This window comes from Heptranchias perlo, chromosome 21 (assembly GCF_035084215.1).
Source record: "Heptranchias perlo isolate sHepPer1 chromosome 21, sHepPer1.hap1, whole genome shotgun sequence".
Taxonomy (NCBI): Eukaryota; Metazoa; Chordata; class Chondrichthyes; order Hexanchiformes; family Hexanchidae; genus Heptranchias; species Heptranchias perlo.
Window position 1 is genome coordinate 39,383,697 of NC_090345.1, and position 20,774 is coordinate 39,404,470.

The following is a 20,774-nucleotide window of genomic DNA, read 5'->3' on the forward strand; positions in this document are numbered from 1 at the left end:
CAGCTGCCAATCTCAACACGTGATGAGGAAGAATATTTTTGACGAAGAATGCAACTAACTACAAATTAATTTAATGGAGTGTTACTTTTGTGAGACACAGTGAAGCAAGTGCTGTCTTGGAGGCTGGGAAAGGAAGATCAGTGAAACAGTCGTGTATCATCTCCATTATGATGTCATTTTCACAGCATAATAATGCCTCTTAGTGAAGTTTGTGTCATCGCTTCAAAAAGATCTCCAACATTTTTAATGCTAAGAAAACTTTTCTTCAATCATTGGCAAGTGGATAAGATATAATTGGCAGTTTTGAAGTTCTGTTAATTTCTTAAATTCTACTTTGTGACATTTAGTAATAAAATGTAGACTTTCTTAAAGATATACAGTAGGAAACACCTGGGGTTATTTTTGCCAAAGTTGTCCCTAGCCCTCCCAAAGGCGCTGACTCTTACCATGGTTGGTTCCGTAGTACCCCCTGTTGCCATGCCCAACTGTGTGTGGCCACATCCAATTCTGGAAAGAGGGCAGAAAGACAAGACTGATCTTGACCTCATGCAATGCCTTCTCCTTTGGCAAGGAGGCCAATGGTGGTGCTCTTACCACCACTCTGGGTCCTGAGGTCAAATTAATCAGTACAGATCGGATTCTGAGGAGTCTGTGATCTTATGAAACACCCCTAACTGCATATTTTTTAAAAAAAATTATAAAATATATGATAAACACACGCGCACACGTGACTTCTCAGCTGGGGCCGGGACTGTCGGGCGGAACTGTCGAGCCGACCCCTTGTTCCCCGTACGTTGTGTTGAGGCGGACGCGGGGTCAGAGAGCCATGCGCATCTCCCTCCGCGCTCGGTCCCGGGTGAGTTTCTCTCGATCGCCCGCCTTCCCCGCCTCCCATTTGGTTTTCTGCCGGAAAGACCGGGCGGGCCTGAGCGTCCTCGTCCGAAGGGCCGAGTCGGGTTAGTTGGAGGAGCGGTGCGGGCCGGCGGGCGGGCGGGTGAGTGAGCGGGCGGGCGGGCGGCCGGCCGCGGGAAGGTCACTCTGGGCCGGCCGGGTTTCGGGACATTTCTCCGCCGCACTCGCTACGTTCCCTGGGGCGGCGGGTAGAAGGAGCTCCCACCACGGGCACTGTGTTCAAATCCATCCGGGGAGGCGGGGCTGAGCTAGCCCGGCCCGGCCTGGCAGGGTGATTGAGCAGGAAGGAGTCTGATCGGTCGGAGTTTAACCTTGAAGAAAATGGAAACATGGCCGCGAAGTTTGAATTTGATTGGAATTGTTCCTGATGTTGTTCGGTCAGGGGGCGGGGGCGGGGGCGCCCGGGTCAAGAGTGAGGATCTAAGTGGCCAAACCGCCGGGCGTTTACCGGGGAGCGACCCCGAGGAGTTCACTCCAGATGTTCGCATTTTAAAACCGAGGATTCAGGTCTTCCCGAAACCCCTTCAAAATTACACGTAACCCGACAGCTTAATGAACAAGTGAAAGCGAAAGTTCAGTCTATGGAGATGAGCTTCACATTTCCTGAAACGTCAGGTTTATAATGAAAAATACCCATTATAATTATTTCACCATGACGCAGCATGTTTAGAGTGTCTAAAAGTTGCTCGACTGGATTTTGCAACGGTCCATTCCCAATAACACTGGGTATTGCACGGCAAGTGTTTGGTGTACTCGGGCTATAACTAAAATGTGATAACCAATTTAATGCTTCGTAGGCTGCTGCTATTGCTATTGGGAATGGACTAACTCAGTGTTCAGCACAGCTGCAGGAATTGCACTCATTTTCATTAAATAACGGTTTTCGTACTGGCTGATTGTGGATAGGTAGCACACGGTACAAAAGGGTAATGCCTTAATTTTTAGGAGACCATCGGTTAAGTAAAGTCGACTGTCTGTGGGAGAGCGTTCTTTGTCCGCACCTTTCTTTGCAAAAGGCAGCCTTGTAATACTAGCATCTGACAAAACAGGAGAGGGAAATAAAGAGTAGAAGCAATCACGCCACACATGCATGTCACATCTAATGCCCTGGAAGGTGTTCTTTTCAGACTCTGATCCCCTTTTGTTGTAATATCAAAACACGATAGTACTGCTGATTCTTTTATGGGTTTTTAAAATTAAATTTTAGCAGCATTGTTAAAAGTGTAGTTACTGCTGGTGATCAATTTGTAATTAATTTATTCAGGCATCTTTTAAGTTAAATCATTGTCTAGTTTCAGAGGTTTCTACCCATCATATAGAGTCACAAATGAAAATTGCAGGAGGATGTATAGTCATAGTGGTGTGGCAGAGGAAAATAGAAGAGTTTTCTATTCACAAACTATCTAAATATAGATAGTTTTCTATAACAACACACATAATTGTTTAGAAGAATGAGAGGAGATCTTATTGAAACATACAAGATTCTGAGGGGATGTTACCCTTCATGGGGGAATCTAAAATTAGGGGTATAGTCTCAGAATAAGGGGTCGCCCATTTAAGATGGAAATGAGGAATTTCTTCTCCCAGAGGTTCGTGAATCTTTGGAATTCTTTACCCCAAAAACATGTGGCGACTGAGTCATTGAAAACATTCAAGGCTGAGTTAGACAAATTTTTGATCAGCAAGAGAGTCAAGGGATATGGGGAAAGGGCAGGAAAGTGGAGTTGAGGTAAAAATCAGATCAGCCATGATCTCATTAAATGGCAGAGCAGGCTTGAGGGGCTGAATAGCCTACCCCTGCTGCTATCTCTTATGGTCTTATAATAGGAACTAGTTGAATATAATTCTGTTGATTTGGGGGTTGCACCCAATTGTAAACTTGGCTAACTACTGTACTTTTTTATGCCCAAAAATTAGACATTTTTAACTTTTATATTAAGTAAGCATTAGAATCGCTGTAAAAAATGACTGACACTGTATACTGTGCATGAAAGTTCTACAATAATTTTCATTTGCCATCAAAAAGGAAGTTCCACTAAGAGTTAAGACAAAGGTACTCTGGTTCCTTTTATGAGATAGATATATATTATATATATATATATATATATATATAGTTTATGCCAGCAGCAAAATAGAGCCAGTGAAGTTAATATTGTATCAACTAACATTTCCTTGTACATGAGTCACTGAAAGCTAACATGCAGGTGCAGCAAGCAATTAGGAAGGCAAATGGTATGTTGGCCTTTATTCCAAGAGGATTTGAGTACAGGAGTAAAGATGCCTTACTGCAATTATATAGGGCCTTGGTGAGACCACACCTGGAGTATTGTGTACAATTTTGGTCTCCTTACCTAAGAAAGGATATACTTGCCATAGAGGGAGTGCAACGAAGGTTCACCAGACTGATTCCTGGGATGGCGGGATTGTCGTAAAAGGAGAGATTGAGTAGACTAGGCCTGCATTCTCTGGAGATTAAAAGAATGAGAGGTGATCTCATTGAAACATACAAAATTGTTACAGGGCTTGACGCAAGGAGGATGTTTCCCTTGGCTGAGGAGTCACTGTCTCAGAATAAGGGGTCGGCCATTTAGGACTGAGATGAGGAGAAATTTCTTCACTCAGAGGGTGGTGAATCTTTGGAATTCTCTACCCCAGGGGGCTGTGGAGGCTCAGTCATTGAGTACATTCAAAACAGAGATCAATAGATCAGTCATAATCTTGTTGCATGGCGGAGCAGGCTCGAGGGGCCGGATGGCCTACTCCTGCTCCTATTTCTTATGTTGTTATTTCATAAACTTGAATCCTTTATGCAAGTGAAATTGATCACAATCTGCAAAAGGGTATCAAGGTAATCTCTGGGTACTACAGCCGGAAAAAATATGGAAGTCAACAAACGAATCAACTTTTTTTTTGCCTTTAGGTCTAGCAGTAAAGATGGTTTTAAAAGAAATCCCAACGGAATCTTTGGCTCGCCCTCTGTCACGCAATGAAATAGTTGGTTTAATTTTTCGTCTGACAATATTTGGTGCAGTAACGTACTACACTATCAAATGGATGGTAGATGCCATTGATCCTACAAGAAAACAAAAAATGGAAGCACAGAAGCAGGTTGGTTTCTTGTTTTACAATTTATAACAAACTGTAGAACAGTATGATGCCAGTTTGGGATATTTTTAGCCTTTCCTCTGCTCATTCTTTAAAAGTAGTTTAGAGACAGGGGTATGTGTCATGGTCAGCTGTGAAATATATTTAATATATCTTCATAAATGAGATGAACTGGATACTCATCAGTTAGAATATTTGTATCATTTGTAAATTGCCTCTGGCGTTGCCAGTTGATGAATATGTTTTTATGTAAAAATGGCGACAGAGTTGGGAGGAAAACTTCAGCAACTCACCCCATAGACCCACCTAATGGTCCGTGACTGCCACTATATAATGACGTTGACATAACACAATTGGATGAGAAATGTTGACATAGCAAATTAAAATGGTAAACATCGACACAGTGACCAAAATCATGATGACAGGAAATATGTATGCGCTGTACAAGATTTCTAATTATGCATATATTTACCATATTCATAATTGTTCATGATTTATTTCATTCATACCATACTTTGTTTTAATATTTTAAGTAATTAGATATTCAATTTAGTGGTAACTATCATGGGTAGATTGCCCGTGAATAACCTCCATTCAGCTGTCTTATCTCTCTTGAGGTGACTAATTGTCATCTTGAAAATTCCCTTAGTGTGGCTATCAAGCGGCTGAAATTATCTCCATTCTGGAACTAAATTGGTCAGCAAGGGAGTCATGCAATAGTGGTTAATTAGTTACTGGTCTTGTGGCAGCTGTTGGAGATGGCCCCTCCCCATTCATCATCTTAGATGCAAGCATGATTGGAAGGCATGGTGCAGTGTGAATGAGTGTTCATTGGTTCATTGAGCAGTTACGCAACTAGCTCACCTCACTGAATGAAACTCTGGCCGATACGAAGCAAAAAATTATAGATCTCTTATCTGAGAGTAAAACAGGTTCCTTGGTGAGTGCAGAGAGGAGATTGCTCTTACTGTCATTAGTTATACGTGCAAGTTGTTGAGAGATGCTTATTCTATAATTGAAAAAAAATGTTTACTGGTATGGGTATTGTAGTTATAAAGAACTGCATTTCCAAGGTATTCTGACCACAATTCCTTAATGTGGTTGCAGTCAACTCATGACAAAAATGCGTGGAGTATCGCCCTGCACGGATACACTATGGTAATCCAACATCATCGTGGTTGCCAAATGTGGATGCCAATGTGCTGTCACATCAAGAATATATGTATATTCATTCGATCCTCATAACCACTGCATTGGCACCACTCAAGTATCAAGTTCAGGAGGAGGGGGCTGGGGGGAGGTTGTGACAAATATGAAGCAGTACCATCTTTCTTTGGTTTGGTGGCTGTCCCTCTAAATCAGGCACAATATGTGAGATTTTTAAAAAGTTACCTGCACAGCCTCGACGTGTTTCGAAGCATATGCAGTGAAGTTTGTTGTTCTCCCTGGTAACAGGCATGAGGTGATGTCTAGCTCAAGATTTTCAAATATTACAGACTTTGTGATTGGTTCAGTTATGTATATGACTGCCTGTTATTTTTTGAATGAGACAAGCAGTTATGAATTTCTAACAACCATTATCAACAGGCCAAGAGCTATGAAAAGAAATGAACAGACAACAGCCCTGAGTGTTGAATAGAACAAACTGAGATTTTCATAGACAGGCGGGTAGATTTTAGCTAGTTCTAGTAGCCCCAGAGTAGATGAGAACTGTGTATATAACAGTTTGTTTATAGAGATTAGAAGTTCGCATTTAGATTTGCGATCTTGTTATTTTCCTCATCAAGCAGAGAGGTAGTATTCTTACTGTAAATAAAATGTTATATTACATATTTGGTCATTGTTTAATAAATGTGCTTAATAGTTTAAAATTAGTTTGCGATCTGATGTCATGTTCTGTTACTTAATAAGAACTTGAGTTAGATCTTATGGAGGAGTAATTTCAGTAGTTTAAAATTAATTGACAGACCAGGATTTTCTGTTCATTGCCCTGGGGGCATTACTGAATGTTTACCTAAAGAGTAAGGCCAGTAAAGACACTCTGGAAGACATAGGAAGTTTAGACCCATCTATGACTGATTTAAGATATGGGTGCCAAAACATGTGGAATAAAAGATAGAAAAAAATCCAAAAACCTTCCACGCTGTACAAAACCTGCAGGGAGCTAGTTAATCATGCTGGGCTGATGGCTCACTGAATGAATGCATTCTCCATTAACTGCCAGGATGCCAGTGCTGTATCGCATTTACAGTGAATAGTAAGCTGCCTCCCCTTCCTGATGAGACTATTTAGCAGCTTCATAATTTGCTCAAGAAGATAACAAAATGAAGCTTATTCTTTTAGAATTAATCTCTGCATTGCAGTTTAGTTTGAAGACTATTCTCATAGACTGTGAATAGGTAATAATAGATATAAAAATTCGCATGAGGTTTGTACTTAAATAAGAGTGGTTAAATGTAGTGATTATTCACAGCATTTTGAGTGCTGCTATAGATGAATTAAAGTCTATAGTTGGTGAGCCTGTTAAGTGGTTCAGTATTTTGTGTTTCATGTACAGTGTTTGGGTATTGTATCTACTTGTTGAGCCCCATAAATTTAGAATTCATCCTCATTCTTCTCCAGGGATGCAAAGTTCAGATCTCACTTACTATATTCTGCAGTCTGTTCCTATCATTTGGAATAGAGTGCAGAATATAGTAAACTAAGGTGGTCTATATACACTGGGGGCAATTAGACTATGTTCAATAACGAGGCAATGCTGCACTGTCAGAGGGATCTTTCAGGTTAAATCTGCCTGTTCAGATGGATGTAAAAGATGCCAAGGCACTATTTGAAGAGGAGCAGAGGAGTTCTACTGGTGTCGTGACCAATATTTATCCGTCAGCCAACATCGCCAAAACCAGATTAAAATAGTCATTTATCTCATTGTTTTTTGTGGGACCTTGCCATGTGCAAATTAGTTGTGCAATTGTGTACATTCTAATGGTGACTACACTTCAAAAAGTATTCCATTGGCAATAAAGTGCTTTGGGATGTCCCAAGGATGTAAAAAGCCCTATGTAAATGCAAGTTCTTTTTTTATCTTTGCTGTGAACACAAATGCATAGCTCTTTGTTAGTATATAGTTTCTATTTTGATCTTAACTCTTGAAAGATTGATTCAGTTTAAAAAGATTTTTATTTATCTTGCACCAGATCCCACCTCTCAGCAATGTCTCACAGTGCATCAAATAAATTACTTTGAAATGCAGCAACTGTTGCAATGTTGGTTTAAAAAAATGCAAGTACTTTGCAGACAGCATAATTCCAAAAGCAGCAATGGAACGAATGACAGTTAATCTGTTTTTTGAGGTTGTTGGTTGAGGAATGAATTTTAGTCAGGGCACTGGGAGCACTCTCTGCTCTTGTACCATGAGATCTTTAATATCCACCTGAAGCATTGAAACAGGCAGATAGGTTGGTTTATCATCTTCTGCGGAATAGGTTGAATAGCAAACCCTCAGTACTGTAGTGGAATATTAAAGAAGAAAGAACTTGCATTTTTTAGCACCTTTTGCAACCTCAGGAAGCCTCAAAGCTCTTTACAGCCAATTAAGTACTTTTTGAAGTGTAGGGATACGCAGCAGCCAATTTGTGCACAGCAATAAGATCAATGATCAGTTAATCTGTTTGTGATCTTGATTGAGGAATAAATGTTGGCCAGGACACCGGCAAGAACTGCCCTTTTCTTCGAAATATTGCTGCGGGATGGTTAACGTCCACCTGAGAGGGCAGATGGGACCTGAGTATAATGTCTCATCCTAAAGATGACACCTTCAACAGTACAGCACTCCCTTGCGCACTGCACTGGATTATGTGTGTAAAACCCTGGAGTGGGGCTTGAACCCACAACCTTCTGACTTGAGTGCTATCACTGAGCCACAGCCTAAATTATGTGGTTAGGCCCTGGTGTGGAACTCAAATCCACAACAATACTGACTCAAAAGTGACAGTGCTACCAACTGAGCTAATCTAAAAAGCTAACTCAAAGTAAATATAAACCAACAGTTTTATATTTGCTTATTATCACAGAGCTAATTTACATCTCTGACTTACTCTGAATAAGTGGGTTATCCGTAGCCTTACCAGTACTACTTTGACCTCTCCCACTGCTTTATCCCAGCAGTTTTATTAATGTTTTACAGCTAGTTCAGATTTGTAGCTCTGTGAATCCCTCAGCATTCACACTATTAAAAAATGCAGGATTGCAGAATAGCGCTTTAAATGATGCAAAGCTTTTGCTGCATTTCCATATCAGAGTCCTGTTCAGTACATTTCAAATGTTTAACTGCGAAGGGCAGCTCACTGTTTTGTTAAAATCAAGCAGAAGCAGGAGGAATAATAATTCATTATTTAATCCCCTTTTGTCAACTGGGTCTCTGCACCACGCACCACACATCTGTCCATGGTTCAAAGAGCTCGCCACTCTTCTGAGGCTTCTCTTTTCAAGGCTGATGAGCTCTACCTTATCAAGTCATTCCTCCTCTTAGGCTCTACTAATATTGCCCTGGAACTGGCTGCTAGAAGCTGGCCATTGCAATGAATATCATGGGAGATCGATTCGTTTTTTAATTTGAAGGAGTAGGAGTCTCGAAGGTGGAAATTTAAACCAGTTCTGTTAGAGCTTTAAATTATGAAGAGAGACTTGCGGAACAGAATTATTGGACAAAATATTGATTGGAGATGTGATCCAGGTTTTTAAAATACTGAGAAGGAATGGATAATCTAGATGCAGTTTGCATTGAGTACAAACTAGAGGACATGAATACAAATTTTTACTTGAGACTTCAAATAAAAAGGAATATTTCCCCACGGATTAGTGAATATATAAAATAGATTCCCAGATCACAAAATAAGTTCAGATGAAGAAGGATCTTCAGCTCATCAGATCTTATTCTTCCAGAATACTAACCCGACTATCTTTCCATTACAAGGTCCTGCTATTTCTGGTGCCCTGGCTCTGTCCACCTTCCCAGGCAAATTGTTCCACCTGTTATCAGTATCTGTTTTTAAAAAAAAAAAAATTCCTGCCATCTGTCCTAAAGTTGTTCTTCACAACCCTGAACCCTCTTATCCCACTGCCTTGGTATATCTGAAAATATTATTTTCTGTGTCCTAAGTTTTTATATATTGTACTTATTTATATAAGGTTCCCTCTAAGGTATCTCTTTTCAAGTTGCTCTCATAGCTCACTCCTCTAATACTGGAGGTCAGGCTCATTGCTCTCCTTAGCACTGCCGTTAGGTTTTGGATGGCTTCATTTCTTATTAAACAGAAATGTACGCAAACTGTAGCTGAGGCTTAACCATAGCACTGTATAGCTTTAGCATGACTTTTGGAAGTTTGAATCCAATTAATTTGGCAATACACCACAGCATTGTGTTTGCTTTGTTTATTGTTATTGTGACACATCGAGATGTTTCAAGACCTAAATATTGTGTTTTAATATTTCTTTATGGGATTTTGTAGGTAGCAAGCATTGTAGGAACTTTAAAATTTGCTTATTTTGAGCGTAGGATGGCTCGTTGGAACACACAATTCCCTCGCTCATAGCTATATAAATAGGGTGTCTTTGAATTGATAATGTAAGATTATAAAAAAAGCAACCCTATTGACACCATCTACTATTATTCTCACATGTAATTGATAATGTAAGATTTTTTTAAAAAAGCAATTACATGTGAGAAAATATGTAGATGGGGTCAAACAGAGAGTGGAAGCTCTATCGCCCTATTCTGCAAGTGAGAGAAGACTCAAATTTCTCCCAGATGATAGAAGGAATTAATATGGATCACACTGGGGCTTTGATCTTCTTAGATGTATAGTCTATATTTCATTTATTAGTGCAAGCCTTCTAAGGGCCACCAGCTGTGATGGCTGTCTCAATGTGGCGGTGGGGGGAGGAGGAAACGACATGGTACGCACACAGCTTGGCTTGGTCCTGGAAATGAACAAAGGGCTGGAAACTTTGGCTTCAGAGAGCACTGACCTTGTACCTTTTTGATATCTATTTTTCATCAACAGCTCTGGAACTAGAAGCTGCCTGATCTGGGTAGAGGATTAACATGTCTTACCCAGCTCACTATATCTTTCTTACGCTGTTCTGCTGGAGAGCTGGGGGGAGGCAAACTGAGGACTCCACGGAAATCCCAGGCTTGGTGTCATCTGCAAATTTAACTACTTTGCCCTGAGACTGCAGTACCAGTCATTTATCACTTGTGTATGCTAGAAACAAGAGAAGTTTCAGAACAAATACTACCGCCCCCCACACGCACACGCACATGCAATCCCAAAACTGGCTCAAATAGCCAAATATGTCTATTCTCATCCCGTGCTTTCTCGTGTTTATAAACCAATAAAATATAACCTTATGAGGAGGTAAATGCTGGTAGTTGCTTGGACTGAGATAACAAAGTAATCCCCTACAGCTGATGGTGCCGCATCTGTGGATAAAGGGAAATTTTTCAAAGTTTATGTCCCCATGCTTATGGTATTCAGTGGATTACTTATGCAATTTAATTGAAAGAAAATACATATATTTCTTTGTATTTTTTTCCTTCAATTTTATTTCAGTGTAACCAGCTTCCTCCAGGACTTTTCCTTCAGGGGAGCAAAAGTGTCGGAAATGTAGGCTGTGGACATGCATAGCCCTTTGTCAATGCCATTTCATGATTTGTCAATGAGATGTGTATTTCTCTAGGGCAGGACTCATCTTGCCAGTGTTTCCTTGTTATTTTGCCTCACAAATGGAGCTGTGCAGGCGCAAAGAACCTGACTTTGCGGCCCTGTCGAGAATCTGCAAGTCTTGGTTGGTAAAGACGGGTGTTTGAAGATCAGCTAACGCTGGCATTAGAAACTGCAGCTATTTAGTTAGGACTTGAGTTACAAGGCTGCTGTGTTTTCCGCCCCCTTTCCCTCATTCATTGTAGTATTTTACAGGCACCAGTTTCCCTCCCGTACCTTGCCCAAGTAGCCATTATTCATGTGTAAGCCTTGACCTGAGAGTGTCAGCAGGCTATTTGATTGCAGAGGGCATCACAGCTCAGCCCAATACGGCACTGACCCAATATCTGCAAACATCAATTCCACAAAGGATCACTGTAGCAGGGCACAGCAAGAGGGAGGGGAAAACCTGGCTGCTTTTCTCCTCCCTAACTTGGGCCACTGAGGTCAATTGTAGTGTCCCTAACACTACACTGGCTGAGGTCAGCTAACTGTGCACGGACTGATGATTAAATGTGTGACCTTCCTGGTCAGTATGACTCAGATACTCGCTGAGCCACTGGGGTGCTTGTAATATTTATTTTGAATGAAGCTGACTTGATGACATAGCGTTCCTATGTTTTAGTTCATGTTTCAGCACTAATGGAAGTTTTGTATGAGCCTTTTATGCTTTCAGATGAATTAAAACCAAAGTTCAAACACAAGACTCTTCATGAGAAGCTCATTTAATCAAAGTTTTGGAGAAAGCAAAATTATTTTCAAGGGCCTATTCACAGTCTAAATATTACTTATTTTTAAATTTTTGTCAAATCTAATCCTTATTTGCAAACTTTTCAAACCCTTCATGGCTGGTAGTGATTTGTACATTCTCAAATGACTTGTCATTCAGTGGCAAGTACACGGTGGTGAGCATTTTACATATTCCCCTGTACACTCGAGCCACATTGGGCAGCATCGGAGTGAGAATATGATCCTCCAATCTCTTGGTGTTGAATCTGTTCTCCCGTGGTGTTTGTGATTTCTGTGTAAGACGCATTCTATAATGTCTTAGTGGATTTACAGGAGAAAGTAAACCTTTAGAAAAGCATGGAGACCTAACGTGACATTTTATTAATAGTAGAATCATATTAGTGATTAAAGCTGTTAAAAGATTTGTGCTACCAGGATCATGTTTGGAATTCCTATAACTGAGATGCTATGGAAGTTGTGTCACTTTGTACTTTAAGCTCCTTGGGATGTTTTACGACATTAAAGGTGCTGTATAAATGCAAGTTGTTGTTGTTGAACTGACTAATATATATTCCATGAGGCTGACTGGTTCAGGTAAGTGGCTTTCTGTTCAATTACATTTTATAACCTTGATATTCATTACATTTATTTCTGTTACATTTTGATGTTTACTTGTATTCAGTGAGAAGTATACGATATGCATTTTGAAGTACAGTGTACTGAATTCATTTTTCTCTAGATCTGAACATTCAGCTAATAGTTCCTGGCACTGAATGCAGTTGGAATGTGGGAGAGTACATTAGGATTGAAGTGCAGCTGTGGGACTGTCCTTGCTTTCAGTTTATATTTTAGATTAATTATTAATTAACTTGCAGGCAGAGAGACTGATGAAACAGATTGGTGTAAAAAATGTCAAGCTTTCAGAATATGAGATGAGCATTGCAGCCCATCTAGTGGACCCCCTGAGTATGCAGGTAAGGAATGTTTTAATTGTATTTGGTGCTCTTGCTGTCTTGAAAAGTAAAATGTGAATAGAGTAGAATTACTAATCCTTATATTAGCTGTGCACCCTTGCAATTGGAATGTAGCGGAAATCTCATTACAGGCAATTTGCCTAATATAAAATTCCATTTTCCTTTTGGGCTTCAAACATTAAAGAGAGCAGCATGGGAGGCACATAGCTTGCAATTCAAATGTATTTATGCCATACTATTGAAGGACCAAATCTTTACTTTTCTTTGTCCTGCCCCACCTGGGACAAGTTGGCCAGTGTTGGAAGGCTGCTATCCTGGAGTCATGGATATGACACCTTTGCTCTATTCAGAAGAGAGTAATGAGCTTTTTCCCTGAATTAAAGTACAACTCAAATTTGGAAACTACTGACATTCTTCGGTAATACCTTTTGATATCCTGCTAAATTACATGTTATATTTCATTCAACTAGCAGGTAACCTGATCCCAGGCCCCTGTTAATGGTGCTCTGGAACTGGCGAGTAGAAGGTGCAGAAGAGTAGCCTGGGGCAACTCTCTCTATTTAAATCTCCTCTCAGTGTGGAAAGGGCTAGTCTTCACCTCCCTCAACAGCACAGCTAAGATTAGAGAGTCACTAGTGTGATTTTTGTATCTTTTATGGTGCAGTGGGTTGGCGCTCCTATAAGTTGCTATGCCCATACTTCAAACAAAAAAAATATAATATTGAGTTTTCAACTGCTTAGTTTATTTCAAGTTTGTTATATGTTATAGTGGCTAGCAATGTGTGAGTGACTGAGGGCGAAGTCCACTTTTATTTTCACTCTGACTCTATGATTAAATATAAAGTCAATAGTAATCCTCCTTTAACAGACACATCATGCACTATGATGCGTACTCCTTCTTTGAAGCAAATAGAAATCTTTAGCAAGTTTGCGTGTGTTAAAACTTGTAAGGATAATTCCACACAAACTGATCTATAATGGAAACAGCAACTGGAAATTAAAAATTCTTAGCAGAATTGAGAAAAAACTGGGGTGGGTGACTCCAGCTGGTGTTTTATTTTCAATGAAAGTAAAATTACCGTTATGTTTGCAGTCTAATGTGCAATGTTAGAACTTGTTGCGGATAAATATTTTAATATATGCATTTAAAAGATCAGAGATGTGAATAATTTATTCTGCATGCAAATTTAAAATGTGCAAATGGGTGGAAAGTATGTTGCTTTTAAATTTACCAACATTTGAATCAAGACTATTGAATTAGTTCATAGTTGGGAGAAAAGATATATAAATAAAATTTACAAAGTACCTGCTTCTAAATTTTCCATGTAATCTACCTGGTTTGAGGGGAAAAAATTGTGAAAGGATGAACTGTATAAATAAAATTCATGGCTTCAACAAGATTGTACTTCACAAATTTAGAATATAAGCACAATGCCTTGAAATGAAGAGTTAGAAAGCTGTCTGCTCAGTTGCAATTGCTAAATTATTCTCGCTTTTGGAGAACGTAAAGTTAATTCTCATTCAAATATGGTCTTTAAAACTGTGGTCTTGTTTATACAGTGAACTAAAAATGAGTCCCTGCTGTAAATTCCAGTGCTTTCTCTCATCTCAGCTCCTGCTAGTAGATACCAGCTAGAGAACCCTGGGAATCAAGCTTAGCTATCATCAAAGAAATTCTGAAATCGAGGTCTGAGCCAGAATAATTTTAATCCTTCGCCCAACAGCTAATGTATTAAAATTTATTTACTGCTTGTTAAACAAATTATGTGAATGATGATTTCTTTAACTACTTGTGGTTTGTTAAAAGCAGCTCACAGTTTCTGAAGTTCTATTAAATAGACCTACCAACATAATTATTCTCAGATTAAGAGGCAGGATTCTGCTTTCTTGGGAGTTGTCACACGTTTGTCCACATGTGCAGCATGTAGACAGTGCATCAATGTTACTGCATCCTCATTTGCTGTGGTGTGTGATGTATTTAGCATTCCACTAAGAACCAGTTGAGAGCAGTAGTAATTCTGCAGATGAGGTGTTATAAACCATAATTTGAACTGAATTTAGTGTGGCGGTCAGTCCCCCCCTCACATGATACCTGTTAAGCTGCCTTCAATAATAAAAAATTAAAATTGTACCTACTATAGCCTTAGTGCTATGTAATGTTTAATTTTTAAAATATAAAATAAGCTATTGCTCCACAATCTTGCACAAGAAATTGTTTTTTTTATTATTGTGCCATGTCATAACTATTCTAGCATCCCAATACAGTCGTACAGCAGAAACGGCATTAAATTGCGTTACTGACTTTATTTAGTGTTGTAAAACACCACTTTATGCCAGAATTACATTGGAGGACGATAGTATATAATTGGTCTCTGGATTTTCATTTTTTAAATACTTCAGTCTAGAATATATTAAAATCTTTGAATTGATGCTATAATGCTCCAAGTACATTAAAATCAAAGGGTAACACTGTAAAGGGAGCACCTGCTACTCTTTCTACCTTTTAGAAATCACGCATGAGATTAGTAAATGTTAAATTTTACTTACCATCTCAGATTTTATAAGGCCTTTAGCATTTAAAAAAATTAACCTTTTTTTCATGGTTTATTAATACCTCTTTGTACTGCTCTCACTGGATAATTTTGATTATTAACAAAAAGAAATGGATTTCGAATAAATGGCCAAACAGGAAAATAAAGCTGCCACTAAAATTTCCCCATGCCTATCGTTTTACTGCACTGAACATTATTTCATTGAAATTGCAGTAATCTGTAACATTTCCAATGGTTGTTCAGATACAGTGTTTTCATCTGCTTTCAATAGGTTACATGGGATGATGTTGCTGGCTTGGATGATGTCATTGCAGAGCTCAAAGACACCGTGATACTGCCGGTTCAAAAAAGGCACCTATTTGAAGGTTCCAGGCTGCTGCAGCCTCCAAAAGGTATATAGGGAGTCACAACATATACATCAACCGGGTCTAGGGAATAGCTCGCTTTTGTAATAGTACTTTAGAGGCTTTACAGCTAAGGACCTTCGAGTAGTATTTTGAGCGAGTGGCCAAGTGCCAGGCTTGGTGATGGCAGGCACTATAACTGTATGTAGGAAATGTGCGACTCTGGTTGTTCAGTGCTGGTTGATTGAGGCTACAGCATTGTTTGGCAGTATCCAGGATGACTGAGTAACCTTATGTAGGGTTTGCACTGCTAACCTTGCATGGCGAGGGCACCTCGTAATAGCCGGGCTAGCTAACTGTAGTTAGTTGGCCATCCTTTACACTGCAGTTGTGGGAAAAATAAACACAGAATTTGTCGTAGGCTTAATAGAATATCGGAATTTTTGCTCAGGCAATGCAAAAAGGCCAGAACAGAGAACTCTGCTGCCAGCGTGAGAGCTGGTTTGCTGTTAATATCAGCATTACTGCACTGAGAGAGGGGTACGATTGGTGAAAGATGGCAAGTGCATTACCTTCTGGTGCATGCTGTTGATGTAAGGTTTACAATTTGCAACAATGTTATTGTGAACATGGATAGTCTGCAAAAAGGCATCAAAGAATGCCTGACACCTGTGAGACAACCACTGAAACAGAAGTGCTATACCATGTATTAGTGTCCACGCACTCACGGTAACAAATGAAGATGAGCTGAAGAAGCAGTTTTACGATGTCACTGCAACACCATCAGCAGACAAACTAATCATCATGGGAGATTTTAGTGTGTGGGCTGACAGTGATGCTACCAGCTGGGGTGACAACACTGATCCCAATGATGTTGGGACAGCTTATAATAATTGCCGCCGTCTTGTGACAAAATGTGTTGAGCAAGATCTGGTCATCATCAGCCTAGTCTTGCGCCAACAAGCATAAACCACGCTGAATGCATCCGTGATCCATTAACCGGCATTTGATCAATTATATCATTGTCTGGCAGTATGACCTGCAGGATATAAAAATTGCATGTGGAGCTGAATGCTGGACTGATCGTTGTACGAAACGCTTTACGCTATTGTTGGTAATCCAACCATATTGTTGCAGAATTCCCTCAAAGCCCATTAGGTGCTTAAATGTGAAGCGGCTTAAGGACCCAAGCAGGATCTGTGCAGAACCCTCACTGTAGAGCTTCCCTCTGGTGTGGCACCTACAGACATTAAAAACGGCCAGAGCACGGCGAGAGCAGCAGGGATATAAAGTGCGGCAGCGGAGGCCCGGGTATAAAGGAGCAGCGGGGATAGAAAGTGTGGAGGCCCTGGGCCCGGGTATAAAGAAGCAGCAAGGATAGAAAGCGTGGAGGCCTTGGGCCCAGGTATAAAGAAGCAGCAAGGATAGAAAGCGTGGAGGCCCTGGGCCCGGGTATAAAGAAGCAGCAAGGATAGAAAGCGTGGAGGCCTTGGGCCCAGGTATAAAGAAGCAGCAAGGATAGAAAGCGTGGAGACCTTGGGCCCAGGTATAAAGAAGCAGCAAGGATAGAAAGCGTGGAGACCTTGGGCCCAGGTATAAAGAAGCAGCAAGGATAGAAAGCGTGGAGGCCTTGGGCCCAGGTATAAAGGAGCAGCGGAGAGAGGGAGCAAAAAATAATCAAGGAGTGGTGTCACAGGAAAGCAGGTAAGTAATTGGTTGGTGAATATTAGTGTTTTTTTTTTGCTCTCTAAGCTCGGGCAGTGGGTTAAACTAAGAGCTGGGAAACTAACTATTTTATTAAATAACTTTAAACGAGATAAACTAATTAGTTAATAAAACTAATAATGTTGTGCGAATAAAAACTTTAACCAATTAAATATATAAAACAAGATTAGATAGGGATGACAGGGCAGGGGGTGTGTCGCAACTGCAGCACATGGGAGTTGGTGGAGACCAGTGAGATCCCGAGCAACCACATCCGCAGTAAGTGTCTGCAGCTCGAGGAATTTCGGCTCAGAGTTGTTGAGCTGGAGTCCAAGCTGCAGACATTGAGATGCGCAGGGAGGAGGAGAGTTATCTGGACACTTTGAGCCAGGAGGCAGTCACGCCCCTTAGGTTAGGTAATAGTTTAGATTTGATCAGTGGTCAGGGACAGGAAGGATGGGCAATTTGACCATGGCACTGTGGTACAGGAGGCCATTCAAATGGGGGGGGTAAAAAGGAATGTGGTGGTAGGGAATAGTATTGTCAGAGGGATAGATGTTGTTCTCTGCAGCCGCGACTGGGAGTCCCGAAGGCTGTGTTGCCTGCCCGGTGCCAAGGTTAAGCATATCTCCTCGTAGTTGGAAAAGAACTTGGAGCATGAGGGGGAGGATCCAGGTCATAGTCCACGTAGGAACCCATGACATAGGTAGAACTAGGAATGAGGTTCTGCTGAGGGAGTTTGAGGAGTTACGGTCCAATGAATAAGCAGAACTTCAAAGGTGGTAATCTCTGGATTGCTACCTGAGCCATGCGCAAATTGGCATAGGGTCCAACGGATCAGAGAGTTAAATGCGTGGCTCAAAGTGGTGTGGGAGACAGGGGTTTCGATTCATGGGGTACTGGGAAAAGAGGGAGCTGTTCCATTGGGACCACTGGGATTAGTGTCCTGGCGATTCGAATAGATAAGGTTTTAAACTAAAAACGGAGTGGGGTGTGGTGGTGTTCAGGTGAGGGGATATTTATAAATCTAATGAGAAAAGTCAAAGCCATAGAGCAGTGTAGTGATTTGGGTAAAGATAAGCAGTGTGTGACAGAAAGGGACAGAGAGCTTAACAATAACAGTGCATCAGTGAATAAGGTCAAATCAGGGAAGAATAGTAAAAAGTTAAATTAAAGGCGCTTTATCTGAATGCACAGAACATTCGTAACAAGATAGACAAATTAATGGCATAAATAGAAATAAATGGGTTTGATCTAGTAGCCATTACTGAGACGTGGTTGCAAGGTGACCAAGGTTGGGAACAAAATATTCCAGGGTACTTGATTTTTCAAAAAGACAGACAAAATGGAAAAGGAGGGCGGGTAGCCCTGATAATAAAGAATGACGTAAAGACTGTAGTAAAGAAAGGATTTTGGGTCGGAATATCAGGAAGCAGAATCAATATGGGTGGAGCTAAGAAATAACAAAGGGCAGAAAGCACTGGTGGGAGTAGTTTACAGGCCCCCTAACAATAGTTATAGTGTTGAACAGAGTATAAATCAGGAAATTAGAGGAACACGTAACAAAGGTAATGCAATAATCGTGGGGGACTTTAATCTTCATATAGCCTGGGCAAATCAAATTGGCAAAAGTAGTTTGGAGGACGAGTTAATGAAATGCATTTGAGACCGTTTCCTAGAACAGTATGTCATGGAACCAACCAGGGAACAGGCTATTCTAGATTTCGTCTTGTGTAATGAGACAGGATCAACTAGTAATCTCATAGTAAGGGATCCCCTGGGGAAGAGTGATCATAATATGATAGAATTTCACGTTGAGTTCGAGAGAGACATACTTAAGTCTGAAACTTGAGTCTTAAACTTAAACAAAGTATGAGGGGTGAGTTAGCTAAGGTTGATTGGGAAATTAGCTTAAAAGATATGAAATTAGATAAGCAATGACGAACATTTTAAAGAAATATTTCATAATTCTCAACGAATGTACCTTCTATTGAGAAATAAAAACTCCATGGGAAAATGACCCCTCTCATCCCAGGAACCTTTGTTGCACTGCCTCTAAGGCAAGTATATCCTTAGGTAAGCGTTCTCCTATGAGGAGAGATTGAGTAGAATGGATCTATACTCTCGAGTATAGAAGAATGAGAAACAAAAAAGATTCTGAGAGGGCTTGACAGGGTAGATGCTGAGAGGCTGTTTCCCCCTGGCTGGAGAGTCTAGAACTAGGGGGCATAGGCTCAGGATAAGGGGTCGGACATTTAGGACTGAGATGAGGAGGAATTTCTTCATAGGGTTGTGAATCTTTGGAATTCTCCACCCTAGAGGGCTGTGAATGCTCAGTCATTGAATATATTCAAGGCTGAGATCGATAGATTTTTGGATTCTAGGGGAATCGAGGGATATGGGAATCAGGCGGGAAAGTGGCATTGAGGTCGAAGATCAGCCATGATCTTATTGAATAGTGGAACAGGCTCGAGGGGCCGTATGGCCTAGTCCTCCTATTTCTTATGTTCTTACCAGTGGCAAGTGGTTCACACTGCAGAATACAGCATTAAAGGAGGTGTATGGCCCCAAGTATAACAATACTGTCTCTCAAGCGCCCTTGTAATTTCAGCCTTGCCAATAATGTAAAGCTGGCACAATCACTTTGAGGGATTGTTGAAAGGACCGACCAACATTACAAATGAAGCCGTGACAGTCACACAGTGTCCACAACATCATAATATGGATGAAATCTCCACAATTGCCAAGTTTAATGAAGCCATCGAGGTAATGAAGATCAGTAAAGCACCAGGACAGGGTGGGATTCCTACAAAGATTTACACAAATGGAGCTCATTGACTCTTCAAAACCACCTGGAGAGTTAGCACCATCCCACAGGACCTCAAAACAATTGTTACAACCAGAAACAGAAATGAGAGAGGACCAACTGCTGCAAATATTGTGGAATTTTGCTACTTTTGATAGTAAGAGTGCTTCTCAATTGCCTGCTTTTGTAAATGCCATTGTATCAGTCTTCCTCGATACTCAGTGTTTCCTTCAATAAATTGCAACACTATTGACATGTTTTTCTTTGCTTGACACATTGAGGAGCAATGCGTGGAGCCGCTACACAGTCTTTTTTGTTCTGATGAAGGGTTTTGATACTGTCAGCCGAACGGGTCTGTGGAAATTGTTTGGTCCATGATGGCCATTGGTTCCATGATGGCCATTGGTTCCATGATGGCCATTGGTTCCATGATGGCCATTGGTTCCATGATGGCCATTGGTTCCATGATGGCCATTGGTTCCATGATGGCCATTGGTTCCATGATGGCCATTGGTTCCATGATGGCCATTGGTTCCATGATGGCCATTGGTTCCATGATGGCCATTGGTTCCATGATGGCCATTGGTTCCATGATGGCCATTGGTTCCATGATGGCCATTGGTTCCATGATGGCCATTGGTTCCATGATGGCCATTGGTTCCATGATGGCCATTGGTTCCATGATGGCCATTGGTTCCATGATGGCCATTGGTTCCATGATTGAGTGTTTGGTGGAGTGGGTGTTAGTGCTAGCTAAGCCTTTTGCCATCACCAGTGAAGTGAAACAAAAGTGTGTGCTTGCACCTAGCCTCTTTGGGCTCTTCAAAGCTGTGTTTGATAATGCTTAGATATGGATGTTCACATATGTTTGCATGCATCTGGGAGGC

At 40.8% G+C, this 20,774-nt stretch overlaps 1 protein-coding gene across 4 annotated transcripts in view; it reads left to right on the forward strand.

Annotated features, from left to right (window-relative positions):
* The first annotated feature begins 777 nt into the window (after positions 1-777).
* Positions 778-20,774, forward strand: part of atad1b (ATPase family AAA domain containing 1b) — a 39,474-nt gene continuing 19,477 nt past the window's right edge. The window contains exons 1-4 of one of the 4 annotated variants that reach the window (XM_068002545.1): positions 778-856; positions 3,833-4,020; positions 12,383-12,481; positions 15,305-15,425. In XM_068002545.1, the coding sequence (XP_067858646.1) occupies positions 3,847-4,020; positions 12,383-12,481; positions 15,305-15,425 (394 nt within the window). In that variant the 5' untranslated portion in view covers positions 778-856; positions 3,833-3,846. The other 3 variants (XM_068002546.1, XM_068002548.1, XM_068002547.1) reach the window with 3 other exon arrangements.